We start from the raw sequence: 23,033 nt of genomic DNA, 5'->3' as shown, positions 1-23,033 counted from the left end.
CTAGTGAGTGCGCGAACGAGAAAGGAGGAGGGCTCTCCAGGCGAAAGCACTGCAGGCGCCATTATCCTCTGTTTCTCTGCTACACCAACCTCGACGTCTTGTCTACTTCCCGGTTATTTGCGGCCTATAGGTAATTAGGGTTATTGGGGCTTGGGTATTATGGGTTCGGGAAGGGGTTTGGCCTGCCTAAAGGCTGCGCTGACTTTTTTCAAGTCTGTTTTTTCTCGGGCCCTTAGCGGCCTTACAGCCTGAAGGGAGGCGCCGGCGGAGGCGGGGCTGTCGCCTCCTCCAGCGCCTTGATTGACGCGGCCTTGGGCCAATCGCTTCGCCCTCGCGCCACCGCTGTAGCTGGGGCAGCCAATCGGGCCCGGCGGCGGGGTAGGAGAGCGCGGGGAGGGCGGTGGGGGCCTACGCTCGTTCTCTGTCTAGCTGTGAGCGGCTGAGGCGGTGCGGCGGCATAGGGACGGTAGCCTTGCCCGGTGAGGAATGGGGCTGGGCGAACGGCGCGTGGGGGCGAGGGCCGGAGACCAGTTTCTCCACTTGAGGGAGGCGGTTGGGGCTGCTTGGTGGTTGGCCTGTTCTGGGATGAAACGTTCCGGGTTTCCCCTCCCCCCACCTCCGCCATTTCTCTGAGCGTATATCTGCAGTCCGCGCTGCGGTACTGGAGGCTTCGGGGAGTCGCGAGGCTTGTGACGGTGGGATGAGCTGCAGTTTTGTGGTGTTGGGAACTAGGTCTTGTGGGAAGGAGAGGGGGTCGGCGGGCGGCCCCCGAGGGCGGTAGAGAACGCCGCCACTCTCTTTGTGTAGGTCCCGGCGCACTTGGGCGCTCCCGGCCTGGGCCCGATGCGGGAGCGGGCGAGCTGGAAGGATCGGGGCTGCCACCGTTGCTTTGTCTCTCCCGCGGTGGGGGGAGGGCGCGGGGGACGAGGTCTCGGGACCGCGTGGTGGGTGGGGGAGGGGGTCCGCGTTCGGCTCCGCCTAGTAGCACGTAGTCGCCATTACGCGGGCCGCCATTTCCTGTCGGATCCTGGTGAGGAGAGGTGCGGCGCTGGTGCTCTCGCCTTGGGAGCTTTTTCAACTCCTGTTGCTGGGCCGTTGCCGATCCCGGTATCCCGGGCGTTGGAGAGAGAACGGCATGTTTGCGCTCGGCTGGACACGCATGTACTTAGCGATTTTCACGGTCTAAGAAACGGTGACTAAAGGACCTGAAGGATACTTGTTCATTTTCATAAATAGAGCTTGCGGTCTTTAAACCACTTTCCCCAAATCTTCCACCACACCTCAGTATTTAACTGAGTGATGGGCCAGGTTAGCGTTTTAGTTGGTCATTGGAAGAGTGGAAGGCGTAAATATGGCCTTGATTTTTAGCTCTAAGCTGTTCAGCTATTCCTGGGGGCCGCAGGTCGCCGCTTTTTGCCAGTCATGAGAGGCGAGCTTTGCAGTCCTATCGCCAGTGTGGTGTTGGAGGTATCATTGTGAGGTTATATCGCTTTTAACGTAATGTAAAATATTTCGCTAGGGATGGTGTTGGTGTTCAGGGGTTCTGTTGGATTAGTCGAGTAGTATTAGGAGTTCGGGTGTGCTCCAGTATTTGCTTTGAAGGTTTATTGCTCCAGTAGATCGACCTGCCGGTTGGGTATGACTTGAATTCGCTTTTGTATTTGTAAACTTTAAAAATTTCAGAACGTAGTTTTTCAAGTCGCCAATGGAAAGAAACCCAAAAGCGGTTTAAAATCCCAATGTAAAAATAATTTTGTGTATCTTTTCATAAATTTATATTTTTCGGGAACAATAGTGAGACTCGTGGGTTTATCGATATGCCTTACATGTGTCTTACATAGTTTTCTTTGTATTTATTATATAAAATAACTAATTGCTGTGGTGGGACTTGATCCAAAGGCTAAAAATGTGTTTTTTCCTTTTACAAAAGAATCAGATACGATCTTTTGGTTTGTGTTTTTGTGTTTGAAGGCAATCGTTTGGAAGTTCAAGACCCTAAAACAAAGAAGCAAGTTTTAGAAATAGGTCTTTTTGTTTGTTGTGTTCAAATTGGCGTTGATTAATGTTCAGTAATAACCGAAAAAGCAAAACTGATTTGTGTTGGTTTTTATAGGCTACTGCAGCACTAGGGTGTCAGTTGGTCTCGCCCAGAACACTTCAGTTCTGCCCTGCAAGGATATATTTAATAACTGGTACGTCTTAGAAACAGTCGTTACTTTCCCTTGTTTTTAACATTTAGCAAGATGCACAGCTTACTTTCCAATAAACCAATTGTACTAGCCTCTTTATTTTTCAACAGATTGGTGTGTCCCTTTAATACAAGAAAATGGAAACTGAACAGCCAGAGGAAACCTTTCCCAACACTGAAACCAATGGCGAATTTGGTGAGAAGACATTTTAACAATTTCATTTTTGTTGTTGCTGTTCTGTTAATTTTATTATTACTTTGTATGTTTAATTTGAGATTTCTGTCAGTTACACCTGAGCGTTTATTTATAAACCAGAAGTAACTTATTTGCATCGGTAACTGTAAACTGATTAAAAGAAAGCAAGTAAATGTAAAACTAATATTTTTCTTGCATTTTGAAGTTTCTTATCCTTTGAAGTGTTGTCACAATATCTTGTGTTTGGAAAACTATTTGGAATGGAGTGCTTAAATTCATGCTTAAAAGTCCAAGAACCAGTGCCTTTGGCCTTTTTAAAACATACTTAAGATTAGCAACAAATTCCTTTAAACAGTGGAGTTAAAGTTTCTCTAATCTGTAGGTCAAAACTGAAATGTAATTAAACATACCCTTTCTTGAAGATGCTGGTGCTTTCTGAAATTTGAACTGTTAATTTTTAGGTAAACGCCCTGCTGAAGATATGGAAGAGGAACAAGCTTTTAAAAGATCTAGAAACACTGATGAGATGGTTGAATTACGCATTCTGCTTCAGAGCAAGGTATAAATTTTATTCTTGAAACTTTGAAAGTGGTTTAAGTAGGAATTAAGAAAAGTTCTGGTTGAGCCTTCTGGGAAGTTTGCAAAACCTTACAGGCTGCAGAATATAAAAGATTGTGTGGCTTTTCTTAAACAGACTTTCTAGGTTATGGTAATTGTGTTATTTTGCCAACAATTAAAAAGAAAGCCCTTAACATAGTGAGCCTACTACTGGGCTGAACTAGGAGATGGGTGTGGATGATCCTTAAAGCATTAACGGATTAAAGATTGTGTCTGATTACATTGTGAATTCATTAGAAAACATCCTGGTTGGCAGCTTACCTGACTGATAATACACCTCACAATGTGAAAGTACCTACTAGTGTTTAAATTATTTAATAGGCTTGCAGAAAGGCATTGTAAAGTTAGTGCTATTGCTTAAGTTTTAGACTCAGTATGTTTCTGGCGTTCTCAGTGTTTCAAGGCTCTGCCTTGGTGTTTAGTCCCCAAAGCACATAGACTCTCTAATTTTTGCTAACCTGATGGTCTTGATATCCTCAAATAGATTTTCATCTCTATAACCAAAAAAGAGGTTAGACGTGTGTGGTGTTTGTTTTTGGCTAAAAGCTTAAGAGCGTAGGAAGACACATTAATTCTAGGAAAAGACAAAATATAAGTTTCTTTTTATTTTCTCCAGAATGCTGGGGCAGTGATTGGAAAAGGAGGCAAGAATATTAAGGCTCTCCGTACAGACGTAAGTATTAAAGAGTTTAAACTACTACACAGGAAGCTTCAGTTTATGTGTTTGTAGGATTAAAGAATTGCATCATAGAAATCATTTAATAGTCTAGATTCCAGCCTTTATAATAATTGGTTACATAGATGATTTTCGAGGTTTGACATTCCTGATTTAACAAAGCCCAGATTGAGTTGGGGGGGGTCTATATTAAACCACCTCACTTTCTAATAACTTTACACCAAATTATTCACTTCAAACAAGATAACATCTTAATTAGAAATAACAATATAAAACTTCTTAATTTGTACCATTTCCCATGTATGAACCAAGTACAGTATTACTGGAAACCATTGCAGGTGGCTGATTAAACTCCAGAATTTTTATTCCCTTTTTTTTCCAATTTGCCCATCTGTTCTTTAACAGCTTGCACATGGAGCACAAAGAAATTAAGGTTGCATGATTAAGATACGGGTAAAGAATAGAGTAGGCACTTAATCTTACAAGTGGGAAGCCGTTTGTCAATGCTGATGATATGTTTGAGTCTTCATATTTTATAGTGGGTTGACTCTTGTGATTAGACACATTAAATGTTGGTATCACCAGAAGTGAGCATATTTATGGGACTTGGGTACACCAAATTTCCTAAATTTTTTTTCTCATGTACATACTCTTGATGTTTCCTTGCTAAAGTTGAGGCAAATAATAACTGTGTTGAATACTTATTTGGTATTTTTTCATTTCTCTCTTGGTCACAGATCTTTGTATGTTCCTCTTGATTACTGTAAACTGAACTTGAAAATTTGTTTAAATTTTACAAACTTGCCTGTTAGGATCTAGGAGTGCGTTTTTAAATCTCCAGGAAACCAAACAGTCTTTTAAGAGTTAGGGTTTTTGGTGGTGTGGGAATTTTTGTTTTGTCTTTTATAAACCTCTTTCCTTTTAATCCAGATGTTCTATATAATTATCTGGGTTAATAATTTCCCCATTTCCTCAAGAATTCGAGTCATGACAGGTTTTGTGTCTACCCTCATGAGCCAGCCTGCTACTGAAACATTGTTTGTTTAAAAAAAAAAAGTACCATCATTAAAGGTCCTTAAATGTTAAGCCACAGTCAGATATAGAGAAGTCCATTATTGTGTTAGTCTTCAGAACAACTTAAGCTTGTTTCATTAATTGAGAGTATGAGTATAGTTTGTATTAAATTAAAATTTATTGCTTTTCCCCCTTTTCCCTCTCCTTGTTTTTTTGGCCATATATCTCCGTTGCCCATGTACTGGATCGACTTACCCCTGCGTTGCCCACCATGACGTTGGCCCATCCGCCCCTGAACGCCCATGTGAAAACCCTGGTTGGCTATGCCCAAAAATGTGCTCGTTGCCAAACGGGTACCATACTTGACAACTTCTGATTGAATGCCCATGCCCAATGCCAACATCCACGAACGCCAATGACCAATGCAGTACAATGCCAGTGTTTCAGTCCCAGACAGCAGTGGCCCCGAGCGGTATGTCCCAACAGTTTATGCCTCACTGCCTGATTAGAAAGAGAGAAATGTATTTTATTACCTGCCTTTTATATAATTAAATAGTATCCCCTATAGACGGTGTATTGTTTTTCAAGTTTCTGTCTTATTTTCCCCATTAAGTCTTTTTGTCACTGAACTTTTACCGTGAGTTGCCCACCCAAACGATCCACTAATTTTATTTCGATGGAAGGAGCACAGCTTCAAGTGTTGCATATTTGCTGCATTGTAAATCAAATTGTTACCGAAATAGTCTCTCGCTCTGTCTTTGTGGCCCACCTTGCTTCCCAACATTGCCTGTTCATAATTTTTTCTGATGAAATGCTAACTCTGGTTCACTTTCCTTCACTTCTCATTTGTGTTGTCTTTGTTTTTGTCTCGCATTTGTATTTGTTTTCTTGCAGAGCCCATTAGTGATCTAATTTCTAACTGGTATTCATAACCTTACTCCAAATATAATGTTCACCACTTGCATATTCCCCCACTTTGCCTAAGAGAAGGTGTGCCAGTTTTACCAATGTAACAGCGAGGGTATCCTTAATTAACTTAGTGGTGGCGGGGAACATAAGTATTCAACTCTGCTTCAGTTCTGGTCAATTTATTGCCCACTTAATCTGAGCCCTTCCAAGAGCCCATTCTCTGTCTCTCTGCAAGTCTCCTAATAATGTTACCATGTTTGTATTGGGCATAAAACAAAATGCATGTGAAAATGTATAAATAGGCTACTTTAAATGGGGAGGATTAAATAATTGTATGTTCTTCTCTGTAAAAGTTGTTTGACTACTGGTGATGACCACAAAACTCATTTTTCTTTTCCACCTTTTTTTGTACTATCTGGTATTTGTGATGTTTGACAGCATATTGAGTATCAGTGCTGATATTGAAACAATTGGAGAAATTCTGAAGAAAATCATCCCTACCTTGGAAGAGGTAGGCTCATTTTTAAAATGTATTTGGCAGTTGGGGGGTGCTTAAAGGATGTTTTAATGAGGCAAAATGGGGGAGGCGGAGAGACACTGGCTATAACAGTTTTGTAGCAGCAACGTGTTACACTCTGCCACTTAATGTGCAGGGTTATTATACCCACATTACTTGTTTGAAAATGTAGTCTTGCCACTGGAGTAGATAAGGAACTACCTGTGGCCATGCACTTTCTTGAAGTTTAGCATATATTTTATGGGCTTTAGTTTTAGAGGAGGTTTTGAGTTAGAATAATTGTGGGACTGTGTCAGAAAGGACTGTGTTTGATCTAGTTCGAGGATTTTTAAATTTTATGCAATCATTTATTTACTAGGTGTATAGAGAAAAGCAGTGTATGTTGATTCTTAATGTAGATAAGCAGTTTCTTGTTATTTAACGATATAGATGTGAAATATGTTGTAGTAGCTTTACCAATATATGCGACAATAGCCTGATCACACTAGACACTTAACCTATTACTCTTATTTTTCTACTTTCAGGGCCTGCAGTTGCCATCACCCACTGCAACCAGCCAGCTCCCGCTCGAATCTGATGCTGTGGAATGCTTAAATGTATGTCATAGTGCCATTGAACCCCACTGAAGTATGGAGCCTGGCCCATAGGATCAATTTTATTTTCAACATAGCGTACTTTTCCCGTCTCTATAGAAAAAAGGCTTAAAAACGTGATAAATGAATGGTCTTCCAACTCACTGTTGACCCTGCTCCATGCTGCAGTGGGAATTAACTACATTTGCAAAGTGCTTTGCAGTCATTTTTATTATGGTGTTATTTGAATGTTAATAATAATTTTGTGGTAACAGCGACATGCTAAATGGCTGCAGTGTGGGTATGGTGTTGCAGGACCTGAAAATAAAATAGTTTTTTAAGGTGGTGCAGAATGTCCTTTTTGGGCCTGGCTATTGAGGATAATAAGCACATAACTGGTAAAGTTATTGAAATATAAATTCAGGTTGCTCACTGCAACAGTATATTGGTATGCTTATAGCAGATAAGTGTGTATTCTTGGGGAATCCTTGATTTGGGACTAAAATTTTATAACTCTCCCTCCGCAGTACCAACACTATAAAGGAAGCGACTTTGACTGCGAGTTGAGACTGTTGATTCATCAGAGTCTGGCAGGAGGAATTATTGGGGTCAAAGGTGCTAAAATCAAAGAACTTCGAGAGGTAAAGTGATAGTTCTGTTTTCTCCTCCTGCCATATTACTAGAAAATAGCTTTTTATGTGGACTTGGTTCCGTGGGCTTCTCTCATTCCCTTTTGAGTTTCCTCCCTTAAGTTTATTTAGTTTGCTAATTAAAATATAACAGAAAGGCCTGGCCATGCTAGACAAGTTATTTTGCCAAAAATTTATCATGCAAAGTCCTAGTGTTACTAACAAGCTTTTTATATGGGGGGAAATTTTACTGAAACACAAATCTGTCTAAACCTGGAAAGTTTTTTGTACTGCATTTCCTTTTTTCTGATTGAGTAATGCTGCTTTTTTTGTAAACCTGTTACAGAACACTCAGACAACAATCAAGCTTTTCCAGGAATGTTGTCCTCAATCCACTGACAGAGTCGTTCTTATTGGAGGAAAACCTGATAGGGTTGTAGAGTGCATAAAGATCATCCTTGATCTTATATCAGAGGTACCTTCAGATCCCTTTATTTTACTTGGGTTTAATTTTGTAAAACAAGTGTCTTGTTCTAAAGTACTTTGAGAACGTTTAGACAAATGGCTTTTACTTTTCCTTCACATAACAATTTTCTATCACCCTGCTTTTAGCTATCACTTTAACTTAGAAATACTTTGGGAGAATTTGGAGAGTTGTCTTTACATTGTTGGTGAGGTTTTTAATAGCCTTTGGTCCTTCAAAAGAAGTTCCTATGGTTCCTCACTGCATACCCAGGATACTGATCCCCTCAGCCCTTGGGGTGGTCACCTCTTCATAATCCCCATTGTGAGATGTGAATGGGGTTTGTAGTCTGTTACTTAAGCTCTAAGGGTAAAATAAAGCTGTTAATCCTTACCTCGCAAGCATTAAACCTCAATTTTTTTGTTTGAAACTCACCAGAAATGCTTTTTTAAAATTCTTCCTATCTTTGCATATATTCCTATCCCTATCTCGAGTACCTCCCAGGATAAATACAAAGGGCTTGAAATGTTCTGTTTGTTAAAAGAATGGTTGGTGTGAACTAAGGCTTCTTCCTCAGCCTGTAAAGTTGCTATGTTTTTGTTTCAGTCTCCCATCAAAGGACGTGCTCAGCCTTATGATCCCAATTTTTATGATGAAACCTATGATTATGGTGGTTTTACAATGATGTTTGATGACCGCCGTGGACGTCCTGTGGGATTTCCCATGCGGGGAAGAGGTGGTTTTGACAGAATGCCTCCTGGTCGGGGTGGGCGTCCCATGCCTCCATCCAGAAGAGATTATGATGATATGAGCCCTCGTCGAGGACCTCCTCCACCTCCTCCTGGACGAGGTGGCCGGGGTGGTAGCAGAGCTCGGAATCTTCCTCTTCCTCCACCACCACCACCTAGAGGGGGGTAAGTTTCTTTCATCCACACATTAAACGTACAAGAAGCTGCACTTTATGGGTAGAGGGGGGTAGGTTTTTATTTGATTTGTGTGACCAGCTGAGATTACAACAAATACTATGCTTGCAGAGATCTAATGGCCTATGACAGAAGAGGAAGACCTGGAGACCGTTATGATGGCATGGTAAGAACTTTGATATTTCATCAATGTTATTTATGAGTGCTAAAAAGGGTCTTAAAGTCAGATAGCTAACGTTTTGTTCAAGATTATTAACTGAGGAGTTTTGTCTTAAAAAGGGGTTTTGTAGATAGCCACTTAAATCATTGTTTCGGGTGTTTGCTGGGATATTAAGACTTGTTCCATCTTTGTTTCCCCCAAAATACATGATTACTGCCAGTTTATATAGAGATGTGAAGTAGTAATTGGTCATATAAAAATGGTGCTTCAGACAAATATAGTGCAGGTTCATATTAATAGTTTTATCTCTAACAGGTTGGTTTCAGTGCTGATGAAACCTGGGATTCTGCAATAGATACATGGAGCCCATCAGAGTGGCAGATGGCTTATGAACCACAGGTTGAGTATCAATGGGTGTTTTATTATTCATGTCACTAATAATTTTAAGATTCTCATTTACTCGTCGATCAGTGTTTTATTTTCCCCCCATAATAACATTTTTGTTTCTTGGGATGCTGTGTACCTGAATGGTTTCTTCCCCTGAGGATTGTCTTTGAAATTTACTTACTAGGGAAGATATGGAAGGACTTTGGTTTCCTAAACTCTGGGGGATTTAATGTTAAAATACTTGAAGTTTTGAAGGCAAAGTAATTTTCTATTTTTTTCTGTTCTGTTTTTAGGGTGGCTCTGGATATGGTAAGTTTTCTTCTTTGTGAAATCAAATATTATTTCATGCTTTGTAAATGAACTTAATACTCATTATTTAAATCAGATTATTCCTATGCAGGGGGTCGTGGCTCATATGGTGATCTTGGTGGACCTATTATTACTACACAAGTAACTATTCCCAAAGATGTAAGTATCTTTAATATTATAAGGGACATTTAATGAGTCAAGTTCCCTGGCTTTTAATACAGGTTTTAACAAAAATATTCCATTTTAGGATTAAAATTGTGTTTCAAGGTGAGGTGTCATTCTCCAGTTTAAGCCTTGTCAAAAGATGTTCAGTACCATTAAAAAGCAGTTAGGAGGGTTCTGAGCCCCTGGTTCATTTATTAAAGGAAATGTCAATGGGTGATGTAACTACATTGTAATTCAAACCTTGACTAGTGTGGGACATTAAATTAGCACAGCATAGTCAATACATTGTACAAAGTAATAACGCTTGATGGTCACTGAACATACAGGATAATACTTTGAAAGTATGTAATAAACACTTGTTTTTAAAACTCTTTTCAGCTGGCTGGATCTATTATTGGCAAAGGTGGTCAGCGGATTAAACAAATCCGTCATGAGTCAGGAGCGTCGATCAAAATTGATGAGCCTTTAGAAGGGTCCGAAGACCGGATCATTACCATTACAGGAACACAGGACCAGATACAGAATGCACAGTACTTGCTGCAGAACAGGTCAGTTTGTTTAGCTTTATGTTAGCCTAAACATACTAAAACCTTAAAAAGCTTCTCTTCTCAACTGATTTTTCTTTTTAGAAGCCATGGTGTCTCAACCTTTTGGGGACCTAACTTCTAAACATTCTAATAGCTTTGCTTTAATTTTCTTCTGCTTTCTTACTAAAAAAAAGAAGACATTCAATACTAATCTTGCTGGAAGAAGCCTTAACCAAGCAAACTTCTCATTTCTCTGGTGAAAACTGCTGCCAAAACCACTTGTTATAAATTATACAGAGCCTGTAGAAAATATAGAAGATTCAATGGATGTTGGTCTAGTTCTGTGTGGAAGACTAGTGATTTTGTTGTTTTTAGATAACTAAATCGACAACAAATCACAGTCTGCCATATGGCACAGGCCATGCCTCTACAGGACAAATGATTGGTGCTGTAAAATGCAGCATTTCACACCTTAACTGACATTTCTTTTCTACCAAATATTAACAACTTTTGATTTTCTTAATTCTGCTCTACTAATGTCTGATTTACTGTTAATCTCTTTTCTTGGGTTTTACGTTGCTCTAATTTGTAATTGCTAATGTCTTAATTCTTATCTCTGTAATGGACATGTTTATCATTTTAATTTAGCATTGAAATTGTCTTAATGTTGATTAAGATGTTACGAACAAAAATTCTAATTCGTACTTTTTTTTCTTTTCTTTTATAGTGTGAAGCAGTATGCAGATGTTGAAGGATTCTAATGCAAGATATTTTTTCTTTTTTATAGTGTGAAGCAGTATTCTGGAAAGTTTTTCTAAGACTAGTGAAGAACTGAAGGAGTCCTGCATCTTTTTTTTTTTATCTGCTTCTGTTTAAAAAGCCAACATTCCTCTGCTTCATAGGTGTTCTGCATTTGAGGTGTAGTGAAATCTTTGCTGTTCACCAGATGTAATGTTTTAGTTCCTTACAAACAGGGTTGGGGGGTGGGGGAGGGTGTGCAAAAACTAACATTGAAATTTTGAAACAGCAGCAGAGTGAGTGAATTTTAATTTTTGTTCATTGTTGGTGGTTTAAAAAAGAATCCCCCCATGTAATTATTGTGAACACTTTACTTTGTGATCACTGTAACATTTGGGGGGGGTGGGACAGGGAGGAAAAGTAACAATAGTCCATATGTCCCTGGCATCTATTCAGAGCAGTGTGCAGAATGTAATGCTCTTTTGTAAGAAACGTTTTATGATTTTTAAAATAAATTTAGTGAACCTATTTTTGGTGGTCATTTTTTTTTTTAAGACGGTCATTTTTCAAATGGCTGAATTCCCCCCAACCTGTCCCCAAACTAAACACTAAGTTTAATTTTCAGTCCTCTGTTGGATATAAATAAATGCATCTCTTTCTTGGACTTAGGCAAAATATCTTGATACATTCAGTTCTGGTGATTTCTTAAGTGATTTGAAAGTCCATTGCTTGGGAGGAAATTCCACCACACATTCATGCTTATAATAAGCTGGGGATTTTTGTTTGTTTTTGCAAATGCTTGCCCCTACTTTGCAACGATTTTCTGTTTGTAATTGTGAAGAACCAAGGTGGGGAGCAATACAACAGATGGAGTAGTTGGTATAGGTATATACCAGAGGCCTAATGGCAGCAAGTTTTATTAATCAGAATAATACTTGGTTATGGAAGTGACTGATGCTAAATAAATTCTGATTATTTTTTATTAGATAATTTCTCACCTATAGACAAACTGTCAGCTTGGTAGTGTCTATTAGTTAAACTTTGTAAAATATATATATATTCTTGTTTTTCCATTGTATGCAAATTGAAAGAAAAAGATGTACCATTTCTCTGTTGTATGTTGGATTATGTAGGAAATGTTTGTGAACAATTCAAAAAAAGATGAAAAAAGTTCCTGTGGATGTTTTGTGTAGTATCTTGGCATTTGTATTGATAGTTAAAAGTTCACTTCCAAATAAAACTCCCAAAATGCTAGATTTGATGTGTGCCCAATTCGAACAAAGGTTGATTGACACCTGTAAAATTTGTTAAAACATTCCTCTTGTAAGGAAATACAGTAATCTTAAATTATATATTTTTTGCGTGAAGTGTTTTTCTAGCATTTATAAATCAGATATGATAGGGGTGGTAAGTTAAAAATTACAGTAGTTGGGCTCTTAGTTTTAAAGGAAGTCCAGCATAATGAGAGCGGAGTCATTCCAATTCTACAAGTCCTCCTATTCTCACATTACCTGTGAGCTGCTTTGAGTTTCTTAGGTTTAACTTTAAAATAGTTCTGGTTTGTTGTGAGAATGTTTACAGATGAACGTAAAATTTTTTTTTCTGGTTCTTAGCTCGTAAATCCTTAAAATGCTACCTGTTAACTTCCAACTGTCCAGAAAGCCTGAGAACAACTCAGCAATTACATGGAAAATAATTCATGGATGCAATTCTGTTTAAGTTTAGAAAAGAGACTTGTGTGTGATAGAAGAACGTGAAGTGAGCAGAATTTTCTGAACTATATGACTAGTACACGCAAAGTTTAAAATTTCAGTGATACCCCTTTTGGTTTAGGGAGGGAGATGGGGTGTTCTCTTGATAAGTGGCAGTGGTATCACAGCATCACTTAAAATGCTACCTGTGATAAGGTTTCCCCAAAGGTGAAATTAGTCTGAATTGCCACTTGGGTGTTAGTTTTCCTCTTGGGTATTTTAAGTATGGGTAAGTTTGGGTTGCATAGGGTCAGTATAGTGTACTTATGCTGAAATGTGCCCCTCCCCTAGAGAAAAACTATCGGTAATGACATTTTAGTGAAATTGTTTACTTATATTGGAGGAAAGTATCCCTGCAGAGAGCGCTGGCTTTCAAAGTTTTCGTTTGTCATTCAAAAATTAGTTGTGTAGGGACTACCCTGGGGGTCCAGTGGCTAATCCCCCTTCCAATGCAGGAGGTGCGTGTTCCATCCCTAGTCCATCCCTGGTCTGGGAGCTGGGATCCCACATGCCCTGCAGCCAAAGAACCAAAAAGCAAAAGCATTATTGTAACAAGTTCAATAATAAAGACTTTAAAATGGTCCACATCAAAAAATCTTTAAAAAATTACGTAAATAGACTCGGCTGAAAGTTTTTATTTTTGCCTTTAAAAAATCAGACCTTGAACACAACCTACCAAAAAAAAATACCTGACGGTAAATTGGGGACATACCTTTGGAGGGAGGGGCCTTTTTCATTTCCACCTGGTAAATGGTGTCTGAACATGGGCTGGCGATTTGAGAAAATTCTCTGAAGTAAGCTTAAAATTCACTGAACAAATGGAATTTTGAACCTATTTTGTAAAAAGTAAATACTAGGCTGATTTATTGAAGTTTTTAAAGTTTAAATGTAGTTTCAAAAATGTTTTTAGCTTAACTTTTTGAAAATCAACTGATAGGCAAACAATGTTGGAAACCAGATTGCACCAAAGTTTTTTCAGAAGGAAAGGAATTTAAATCTTTTCCCTCCTATTCAAATGTTAATAGTTTGCATAATGAAACTGATAATAAAGTACTTGAATTTTATTGAATGATCTGTCAGTTACTCCTAAATCTAATCACTGATATCACTGCAACACATAGAGACTGAATCTTTTAGGAAAATGGACAGCAATTTTTCTCAACCATATTAGTGGTTTTGTATTGAAATGCTTTATGTTGTTGGTACTCAAAATGGAATTACTGTTCCACAAACGATAGGTTGTGGTTTGCTTAATTAAGATGGCTGCTAGTTAAAGAGACCGGTATTTTAAATTCTCTTTAGATCAGTGGAAACTTTTCTGTCAATAGGTGTTCAGTGCCATCAAAATGTTTATTGAAAAGGGACTCGGCGATGGCTGAGTGTAAATTAAAGTAACCTTGAATACTACATTTTACATCTCCCACTTACCAAGGTTTGCCCATTGTTGGCAAGTTTGAAATGAAACTGATCCAGCTTTTTTTTTTTTTTTGGCCGTGCCTTGTGGCCTGCAGGATCACAGTTCCCCAAGAAGGAATCAGACCTGTGCCTCCTTGCAGTGGAAGCGTGGTGTCTTAACCATTGGACAGCCAGGGAAGTCCCAACCCAACTTGATGGTGGCATTGAACCCTTGGGAAGCAGTGTTGCAGTGTTTCTCAAATTGTTCTTAGGACCACCTTCAAAATCAGTGCTGGTTAAAAGAATTTCTGGACCATACTTAGCTCTACTGAACCACAATCTCTATAGAGAGGTGCCAGGAATCTGCCTATTTAACAAATTCCTCAAGAGTTTTGAAGACCTGTAATATAGCAACATGTTGTTAAGAGAACCACAAGTTTCCATATTTTTTCATTAATTCATCAAATACATATTTAGTTCCTAGGTGTACAGTGGTAGGCCCTGAAGAGGCAGTGGTTAGCAAAAAGTTATTTGGAGAGACCAGTAATTACCACAAGCTGGTATTGAAAAAGAAACCTCATAGTACTGTGAGATGTGTTTAAGTAGAAACCAGCATACATGTGTGTACATGTATGTATAGTCATTCACAAGCATATTGCTTGAAACAAAACTGCACCAGGAAAATCCCAGTGTGTTGACTAAAATTCTGCCTTCTGCTCCTCTTAGCAGATGAAAAAATAAAGACATGGGGCATATATACACAGATTAACATCATTTACCCAAGCCAGGCCTCAACACCCAGTCAGGGAAGAAATCTGATCTGAGGAAAAGGAGAGAAGGGAATATCTGAAAAATGAAAGCCCAAGCAGTTATCCATTTGTCTATATTAAAATGGGGAGCTCATCTGCTGAGTCAAGGTGGTTGGATGTGCAAATACATATTGAAAAATGTGAAATGCAAGTGTTTTGTGGGGTTGGGCTTCCCTGTTTGCTAACTGAGCAACAGGCACTAGCAACAGTGTTGGAGTAAAATGACATACCAGCTATCCTATGACCTCAAAGCTTTCTATCCACCTCACTCTTTGTCCAGAACCCATAAGAATTTCCTATCCTCCCTCTCTACAGATCTCCCCCTATTTCTCCCTCCTCCCCCGAACTCAGACCTATACCCCCAAACCTGTAATTGTGAAGGAAATAAACATTTGGTCACCAAAACCTCACACTTTTCAAAATCTCAAACATTCTCCCCAGAAATAAACATTTGGTCACCAAAACCTCACACTTTTTGGCCACAGCACATGGCTTTTGGGATCTTAGCTCCCGGACCAGGGATCAAACCTATGCCCCTGGCATTGGAAACGCAGAGTCCTAACCATTGGACTGCCAGGGAATTCCCCATTTTTCCCTTTTGGACATCTTATTCCCTTTGCCCCTTTTTTCCCTAAAGTCTTTCTACCATTAAGGACAGGCTTCATTGGAAAAGAAGGGCCACCTTGTTCACCTAGTATGAAGAAAGTCTATAGAGTAGCAAGGGAAAGCATACGATATCTGCGTATCAGACCAAAAGTGGGAGAAGTGATTTTGATAGTAATGAGACAGATTTGGCAGAAACTGTAGAAAGTGCTAGCTAAGTCCCTCAGATATCGCCCTAGGGTTCAGCCTGGGGCAGGGCAAGTGAGAGCAGAAATTCCAGGAAGGTTGAATAAGAAGCCAAAAACAGAAGCAAGGCTCAAGACACCTATTTGGAACACTGCAAAGTGTCCCTATGACCACATAAGCTAGTAAAGCACAGCAGAATTTAGACATATCATGTTTGGGCACAGAGAGAACCTGACTCTCGTTCTCTCCTCAGAATTTCCTTTGATGCCTATATGGCATAAGAGGAACATTAGTTAAGTGCTAAGGGGCTTGCCATGGGGCCACTGTGATGAAGGGGGTGGTTACTGCATAACAGGAGCTATAAGGTAGACAGAGCCCACCCAGGGACTGGATGGAGACAGCAGAATTTCAAAGGGTTGTCAATACCAGTGAAAGCCAAAGTGAGATCAAGTTGGTCAAGGAAGACCACTGGGCTGAGTGCTGAGAAACCAGACCACCAGTTAACACTAGCTTTGGTCATTCAGTGGTAACTAGGGAGAGTAGGTGCCAAAATTCAGACACCAGACAGACTACGCCTCAGTGGTCAGAGTTTACTAACAAAGGCCCTTTCCTTCCATTATCAGAACACCTAAACCCTTTGCACCCAGACCTTGGAAAGTCTTGGAAAGGTGGAAATGAAAGAGCTTCTAGGGAAAACAAACAGCCCTAATAATAGGTCTGACCTTTAAGTTAACTGAAGAGTTATCTAATTTGAATTAGATCATTTTAAACTGGAAGAGATGAACTTACTTTTACTTGGCAAGTTTATGTGTTTTTTTCTAACCTCAATGGAAAATGGAAACAATGAGAAGGAGGGTATAAGGGAATTTGGGACCTCTAGAAGTCCCCATTTTAAAAGCAGGAGAGGGGCTTCCCTGGTGGTGCAGTGGTTAAGAATCCGCCTGCCAATGCAGGGGACACAGGTTCGAGCCCTGGTCTGGGAAGATCCCACATGCCGCGGAGCAACTAAGCCTATGTGCCACAACTACTGAGCCTGCGAGCCACAACTACTGAAGCCCGTGTGCCTAGAGCCCATGCACCGCAACAAGAGAAGCCACCACAATGAAGAGTAGCCCCCACTCACCACAACTAGAGAAAAACCCACGGGCAGCAACGAAGACCCAACGCAGCCAAAAATAAAAAATAAATAAATAAAATCAGGAGAGGTAAGGCTAATACTACCAAACTATATGTTCCAGGTGGAGGTGGCCCCAGATGGGTTGGGGCCTTCATTTGGTAAATCACGTGGCCTTTTTTATCTAGATCATTTATTCATACCTGTGTTTCAAACTGGCACCAATTCTGTGTACGGTCCAGACTCCAGAATTCTGTGGGATCAGGCTGACACTAATCTCCAGCTGAGATCAAATCATGGCTTGACCGATTCCCTGCCCTATCCAGCTTCCCTCACTCCCTTTCACCTGAGAGCATTTCCCCAGCAAATCATTTGCACAAGAATCCCAGGGCTGGGCTCTGCTTCTAGGCACTTAATCTAAGACAGCTGAGCTGGAGCTAGAGCAGAAATTTATTTCACCTAGACACACTTGACATAGAGTTTGATGCAGTAAATACTGATACATTGAATTATCTCCTTCTGAGGAAGGAGTGCGAATTTTTTTACTTTATGAGGCATAGCTGCATTCTGTTAGTCAGGAGTATTTTTGAAAGTATATATATGGGAATAAAATTGTTTGGATGCTGAACAGCCATAGGGGTGAATTTTGTTAAACAACACAGCAGCAGTTTTTCCTTTCTAATAGAACCCTGTTTTCCTTTTAGAATTTTTCTCTCCTGGTTGTATGTAGACTTGATGAGATAGAAATCTTGGTCATTAGAGACTCCTTATCACCCAAAAGAGTAGGCATTTGACCCAGCCTTGCCCAACCAGACAATTTGTCCTGGGACTTTGAACCTTGAACAAAATCATGGAAGCAAGTTAAAATTATCAGTTTTTTCAGCAGCACCAGTAAAAGAGAACTTTGGGTAGTGTCTGCTCTCAGTACTCTAGAACTGCCTAATTTCTGTTTACACGTTTCATTCCCCAGCCTTCCCTTCCATCCTGAGAGCTTTTTCATAACTCTTTTAAAAATTCGTTTTCCTTAATTAGCTAGCTAGTTGCTATTATACGCAGCCCATCAAATGAAGAGGCTTTTCTATTTATTTATTTATTTATTTATATTGAGGTATAGTTGATGTACATTATATAAGTTGCAGGTGTACAACATAGTGAGTCACAATTTTTAAAGGTTATACTTCATTTATAGTTATTATAAAATATTTGCTACATTCCCTGTGTGTACTATATATCCTTGTAGCTTATTTATCTTACACATAGTAGTTTGTACCTCTTAATCCCCTACCCCAATCTTGCCCCTCCCCCCTTCCCTCTTCCCACTGGTAACCACTAGTTTGTTCTCTGTATCTGGTAAGTCTGCTTCTGTTTTGTTATATTCACTAGTTTGTTGTATTTTTTAGATTCCACATGAGTGATATCATACAGTATTTGTCTTTCTCTGTCCAGCTTATTTCACTAAGCATAATACCCTCCAAGTCCATCCATGTTGTTGCAAGAAGAGGCTTTTCTTGTACAGGCAGCATGGCTAATTTCAGGGAGGAGAGCCACAAAGTATGGGTGAGAGCTTCCTGCTCCACCTCAGCTGCCACTGCTGCAACCAATGTCAGTTGGGCCTTCACAGCTATGCCATCTGGGCATAAATCAGTCATTTTATAGGAGAGTGCCAGGCCCTATCTCAAGGCTGCCACTGAACATCCAGAGCAACTAGCAATGTGCCCCGAGTTTCTGGCTTTTTCTTCCACTTTCAGACTGTGATAAAATGCCACACCTCACAGGCAAGGAATCTGACTTCTCTAACAGCCACCAAAGGGGCTGGTTGATGCAATCTGGAATGATGAAGGAGTTAACTCCCAGCGGGGAAAACTCTGACTATAGGGAAATAAGAGACAGGAGAGAGATGTGCACTGTCCCGTGATGGATCCTCTCCAGCCAGCTCCACCCATGCCGCTCGGGATGCACTGCGAACACTTGGAGGTAGGCAGTCAGTTTTAGCTCAGGCCACCAAGCTGCCTAGCTCTGTGTTGTTAGAGATACAAAAAGAACTACTAGACCACAAAGGAGTTGGCATTAGTGTTCTTGAAATGAGCCACAGGCCATCAGCTTTAGCTGAGATTATTAACGACACATAGAATCTCATGTGGAAATTGTTAGCCATTCCAGATAATGATTTTTGTGCAAAGAGGAGGGTTGGTTGGGCCAGTTCAGTGCTGTCCCCTTAAACCTGATTGACGTGAAAACCCCCAGAAGCCTAGAAGTTTGGGAACTGTGAGTGTCATCCATTCTAAACTTAGAAGTTATAGGAATATTCTGGATCCAAGCCCCTGGAACTTCAATCAGGTCACTTCCTCTATGTATTACTGCACAAATGAGACTAGGTCCAGAGTGGAATTTTACTTTATCCCTGATGTCAGGGGAGCACTGCTGGTTTTTGACATGTCCTCAAATTTCCCATATAAACCAGTTTGGTGTTTACAAGTTTGGTGTGATTTTTTTTTTTTTTTTTTTGGTGTGATTTTTGATGGTGCCCAGCAGAATACTGGCTCTGCAGGGGTCACAGTGGTGATCTTTCAAGATATCCTGCTAGGATTCACCCTCAGAAAGTGCCCCTCCATCCTAGAATACAAAGCGCAAGCCAGAAACAACTCTATTCAACACAGCTCCCTGTTTCGGCTTCTATGGCATTGGCTTTGTCTTGGAGTATATTAAGAATAACAGTGGTGAAGGACTTCCCTGGTGGTCCAGTGGTTAAAACTCCATGCTTCCACTGCAGGGGGCGAGGGTTTGATCCCTGGTCGGGGAAGTTCTGCAAAAAAAAAAAAAAAAAGACTAACAGTGGTGAAGCAACCATGAAGCTTAGCTCTGTCAAATCTCAAATGATTTATGATAATTATTGATAATTCTCAAGGGTCCTATGTATATCCAGTGAAGCCCAGAATAGAAGCAAGACAAATATTCCATTCTGAAGCAAGATGAATATTCCATTCTGCATTGGCAATGCCAAAGGAGATGATGCTTTAGACTAAAAGATTTCTCAATAAAGCTCTTGAATTCAATATAATCTCTTTGAAAGGGCATAGGTCTGTGGCAGGCATCATGGCTTCTCTGTATAATGCCAACAGGAGGGAAGATGTTCAGAAGCTGGCAGCCTTCATGAAAAATTATTTGGAGATACATCTATGAACACATCCTAACCAATACGTACTCTGTCCTTGAACATCGGACAAAATTTAAAGTAACTTGGGAATGGCTAAGAAAAACTTAACAAACATGGCATTTTTCTCGAATGGACATATTTATTATAGACTCTTCCTTTTTTCAAGGAACAATAGCAAAACATCCACAGCTGGTGGGACTTAGACACCTTAATTCTGACTTGAACTGGAAGCATTTAAAAAATCTTCCTCTTGCTTTTCTAACAAAAACTAGCTTATGTTGCCTTTGCTGCTACTTTTTCTAGCTAGATCTCAGTATTCACACTTGATTGTGGATTTAATTATGCAAACTGCAGTTAATTGTTTCTAGAGGCACACAAACACACAGTGAGGAGGGTGGATGGTGTTCTCTAGAAACCCGATTCTTGATCCTTTACAAAGTGACAGCAGTGGGGTCTCCTGGGTTCCGCAGCTGTTAATTCAGGTCTGCACTGACCGTGTGCTGAGTGTTCAGAAGTTCCAGACTAAAGGGCAAACTGGAGATCTTTCTTTATACTGTTATTCTCATAAAGAGATAAAAGTGACATACTACATGTTTATATAGCAAGGTCTGTTTTTAGTACCAAATAGTTTATATCTCTATGCGCTTATATTTCCAATAATGTGGTTCTCAGTAATACACATAGAGACTTTTAGAATTTGTTAGAATCCTTCACTTCCTGCATTATAGCATTACATTAGCCACAGTTGCGCTCCCCACTTCCACCCTCCCTCCCTTTTAAAGATGTTTTACAAAAAAGATTTAGAAGTTCTCAGGTTCACTTTTGCTTTCCTTTCAGAGTAGAAGAGAAGGTTGGTTGATTGGCTCTTTTTTGGTTATGCCGTTGAACTAAAATTCTCTGTTAAACTCCCTTATCCTTTGTTCACTTGAATGTTCTCTTTATAGTGTTTGACCAGAGGGAAACTGTGAGTTCTGGAAGGTCTTTGCTGAAGAGTCTTTTCCCTTATTGTTTATACATTGTCAGTATTTTATGTCGAATAGGTGAAGAACATTAAAATCCTAAAACAGCTAAAAAAAGAGAGAGACAGAGAGAGAGGAGGATTTCCTTTCTTTTCTCCCTCCACAGACTGCTCTGAGGCAAAGTTTCTTCACATAGTTTGTCCAGGGTAGTGCAGGCTGTGCCAATGCTTCTACACAGTGATTAGCTGTGTCTCTTCCAGGCTCACCATGAAGCAGTAGTTAGCACACATACTATGTCCCCCTGTGTTACTTGCCAACCAAACTTCCTCTTTTCCTCTCCCTCACTGTCAATGCCCTCAGGTTGCACCTCATAGATAAAACATCAGCACTTAATCCCTGCCTCAGGTTCTGTCATGATAAATATTCCTTTGTATCTATTTATTTTTGCACTTTGTACAAGTAGGTTTTTTACATATGTTGCTGTGAATCCCCACTCCACCCACACCTTTTTTTTTCACTACTAAGTGATCTACTGCCAACTGGCACCAATTCTGCAAATCAAAGTGTACATTGCAAACATGATCATGTGATCCACTTTACTAGAAGGTACACCAGGCAATCTGTCTACTTCTGTTCCCCAGAACCTCTCCCACATTTGCGTTTTTTTGGTTCGTTTGTTGTTTTCTTCCAGTTTTATTGAGATATAATTGACATACAGCACTGTATAAGTTTAAGATGTACAGCATAATGATTTTTTTTTGGCTACTTTTGTTTGTTTTTTGGTCTTCATTGCTGTGCACAGGTTTTCTCTAGTTGTGGCAAGTGGGGGCTCTTCGTTGCAGTGCACGGACTCCTCACTGTGGTGGCTTCTCTTGTGGAGCATGGGCTCTAGGCGCACAGGCTTCAGTAGTTGTGGCACGCAGTCTCAGTAGTTGTGGTGCACGGGCTTAGTTGCTCCACAGCATGTGGGATCTTCCTGGACCAGGGATGGAACCCATGTCCCCTGCATTGACAGGTGGATTCTTAACCCCTGCACCACCAGGGAAGTCCCCAGCATAATGATTTGATTTACATACATCAATTTTACTATGAAGTGATCATCATAATAAGTTCAGTGAACATCCATAATCTCATATAGGTACAAAATTAAAGAAATAGGAAAAAAATTCTCTTGTGATGAGAACTGTTAGGATTTACTCTCTTAACAACTTGCATATATAACATCTGGCAGTGTTAATTATATTTATCATGTGGTACATTACATCCCTAGTACTTATTTCTCTTATAACTGGAAGTTTGTATCTTTTGACTGCCTTCATCCAATTCCCCCTTCCCCTGCCCTGCTTCCACATATTTAAATATCAGTTATGGAAATTTCTTTAGCTTGTGTTTGGGCAGTGCAACAACCCCTTGCTTGATGATTTCCAGAACCCATTCCACTGACAACTCACTCAGCTCCAGCTTGTAGCATCCTTGAGCTAAAGAAGGTGATTACCAGATCAATATTTTGTGTTATATCCTGAAATGAGGAGTGAGTTCAAAATTGTTCAGAGAGATCTCATGTGCAAAGCAGTGCATACACCAAGTTTGGATGGTGGTGAAGAGAATTTGGCAGGCAGGAACTGATGATCTCTAATATCATTCAAATCATTTCTTCAATGACATTTAAGTCTTGTTTGTAATCTGCTAAAGGAACATCCCTGGAACTCGGCAAACCTCTCAAGGACTGTCTGGCTTGTTCTAGAACTTTGTTGTGTTTTTTAGACAGCAAGGAAAACAAATAGATTATCAGTTTACTGTAAAAGGATAAAACTCAGGAACAGCCAGATGAAAGACACACATAGGGCAAGGTATGTGGGAAGGGGTGTGGAGCGTCCATGCTCTCCCAGCATGTTACTCGCCCCAAATCTCACCAATCTGGAAGCTCTGTACTGTTTTTTTTAATAATACTTAGTTCTTCCTCCAAAGTAGGAAATGTTAATATTAATATTTCACTAGTTAAAAGCAAACTATGGTTCAAAAAAATGCTAATTGGTTTTGAACTGTAGTGAGAATGTTAATGATATATAAT

General features: G+C 40.0%; 2 protein-coding genes and 1 pseudogene across 12 annotated transcripts; 2 read left to right on the top strand and 1 right to left on the bottom strand.

Annotated features, from left to right (window-relative positions):
- The first annotated feature begins 7 nt into the window (after positions 1-7).
- HNRNPK (heterogeneous nuclear ribonucleoprotein K) lies at positions 8-12,343 on the top strand. Of its 11 annotated transcripts, none has more exons than XM_007102445.4 (17): positions 8-130; positions 2,114-2,192; positions 2,300-2,384; positions 2,846-2,943; positions 3,619-3,675; positions 5,121-5,164; positions 6,040-6,112; positions 6,643-6,714; positions 7,218-7,331; positions 7,666-7,794; positions 8,389-8,696; positions 8,817-8,871; positions 9,181-9,264; positions 9,546-9,561; positions 9,638-9,720; positions 10,105-10,274; positions 10,981-12,343. In XM_007102445.4, the coding sequence occupies exons 3-17, from the start codon at positions 2,327-2,329 to the stop codon at positions 11,012-11,014; spliced, it is 1,395 nt and encodes a 464-aa protein (XP_007102507.1). In that variant the 5' UTR covers positions 8-130; positions 2,114-2,192; positions 2,300-2,326; the 3' UTR covers positions 11,015-12,343. The 11 variants fall into 11 exon arrangements, with proteins under 11 accessions (XP_007102507.1, XP_023988608.1, XP_007102508.1 ...); XM_055087260.1 differs by having other exon boundaries at positions 23-130; positions 9,653-9,720; XM_007102452.4 differs by having other exon boundaries at positions 23-130; positions 11,041-12,343.
- LOC112067365 (proline-rich protein 2-like) lies at positions 242-2,235 on the bottom strand. Its single transcript, XM_024132870.1, has 2 exons — positions 2,217-2,235; positions 242-1,149 (listed from the first exon to the last, which is right to left on the bottom strand). The coding sequence occupies exons 1-2, from the start codon at positions 2,233-2,235 to the stop codon at positions 242-244; spliced, it is 927 nt and encodes a 308-aa protein (XP_023988638.1).
- Positions 12,344-16,126: 3,783 nt separating the features above from the next.
- LOC102975214 (phosphoserine aminotransferase-like) lies at positions 16,127-19,640 on the top strand (annotated as a pseudogene).
- Positions 19,641-23,033: the final 3,393 nt, after the last annotated feature.

The sequence above is a fragment of the Physeter macrocephalus genome, chromosome 9, assembly GCF_002837175.3.
Source record: "Physeter macrocephalus isolate SW-GA chromosome 9, ASM283717v5, whole genome shotgun sequence".
Lineage (NCBI taxonomy): Eukaryota > Metazoa > Chordata > Mammalia > Artiodactyla > Physeteridae > Physeter > Physeter macrocephalus.
This window is presented reverse-complemented; position numbering and strand designations above follow the sequence as displayed.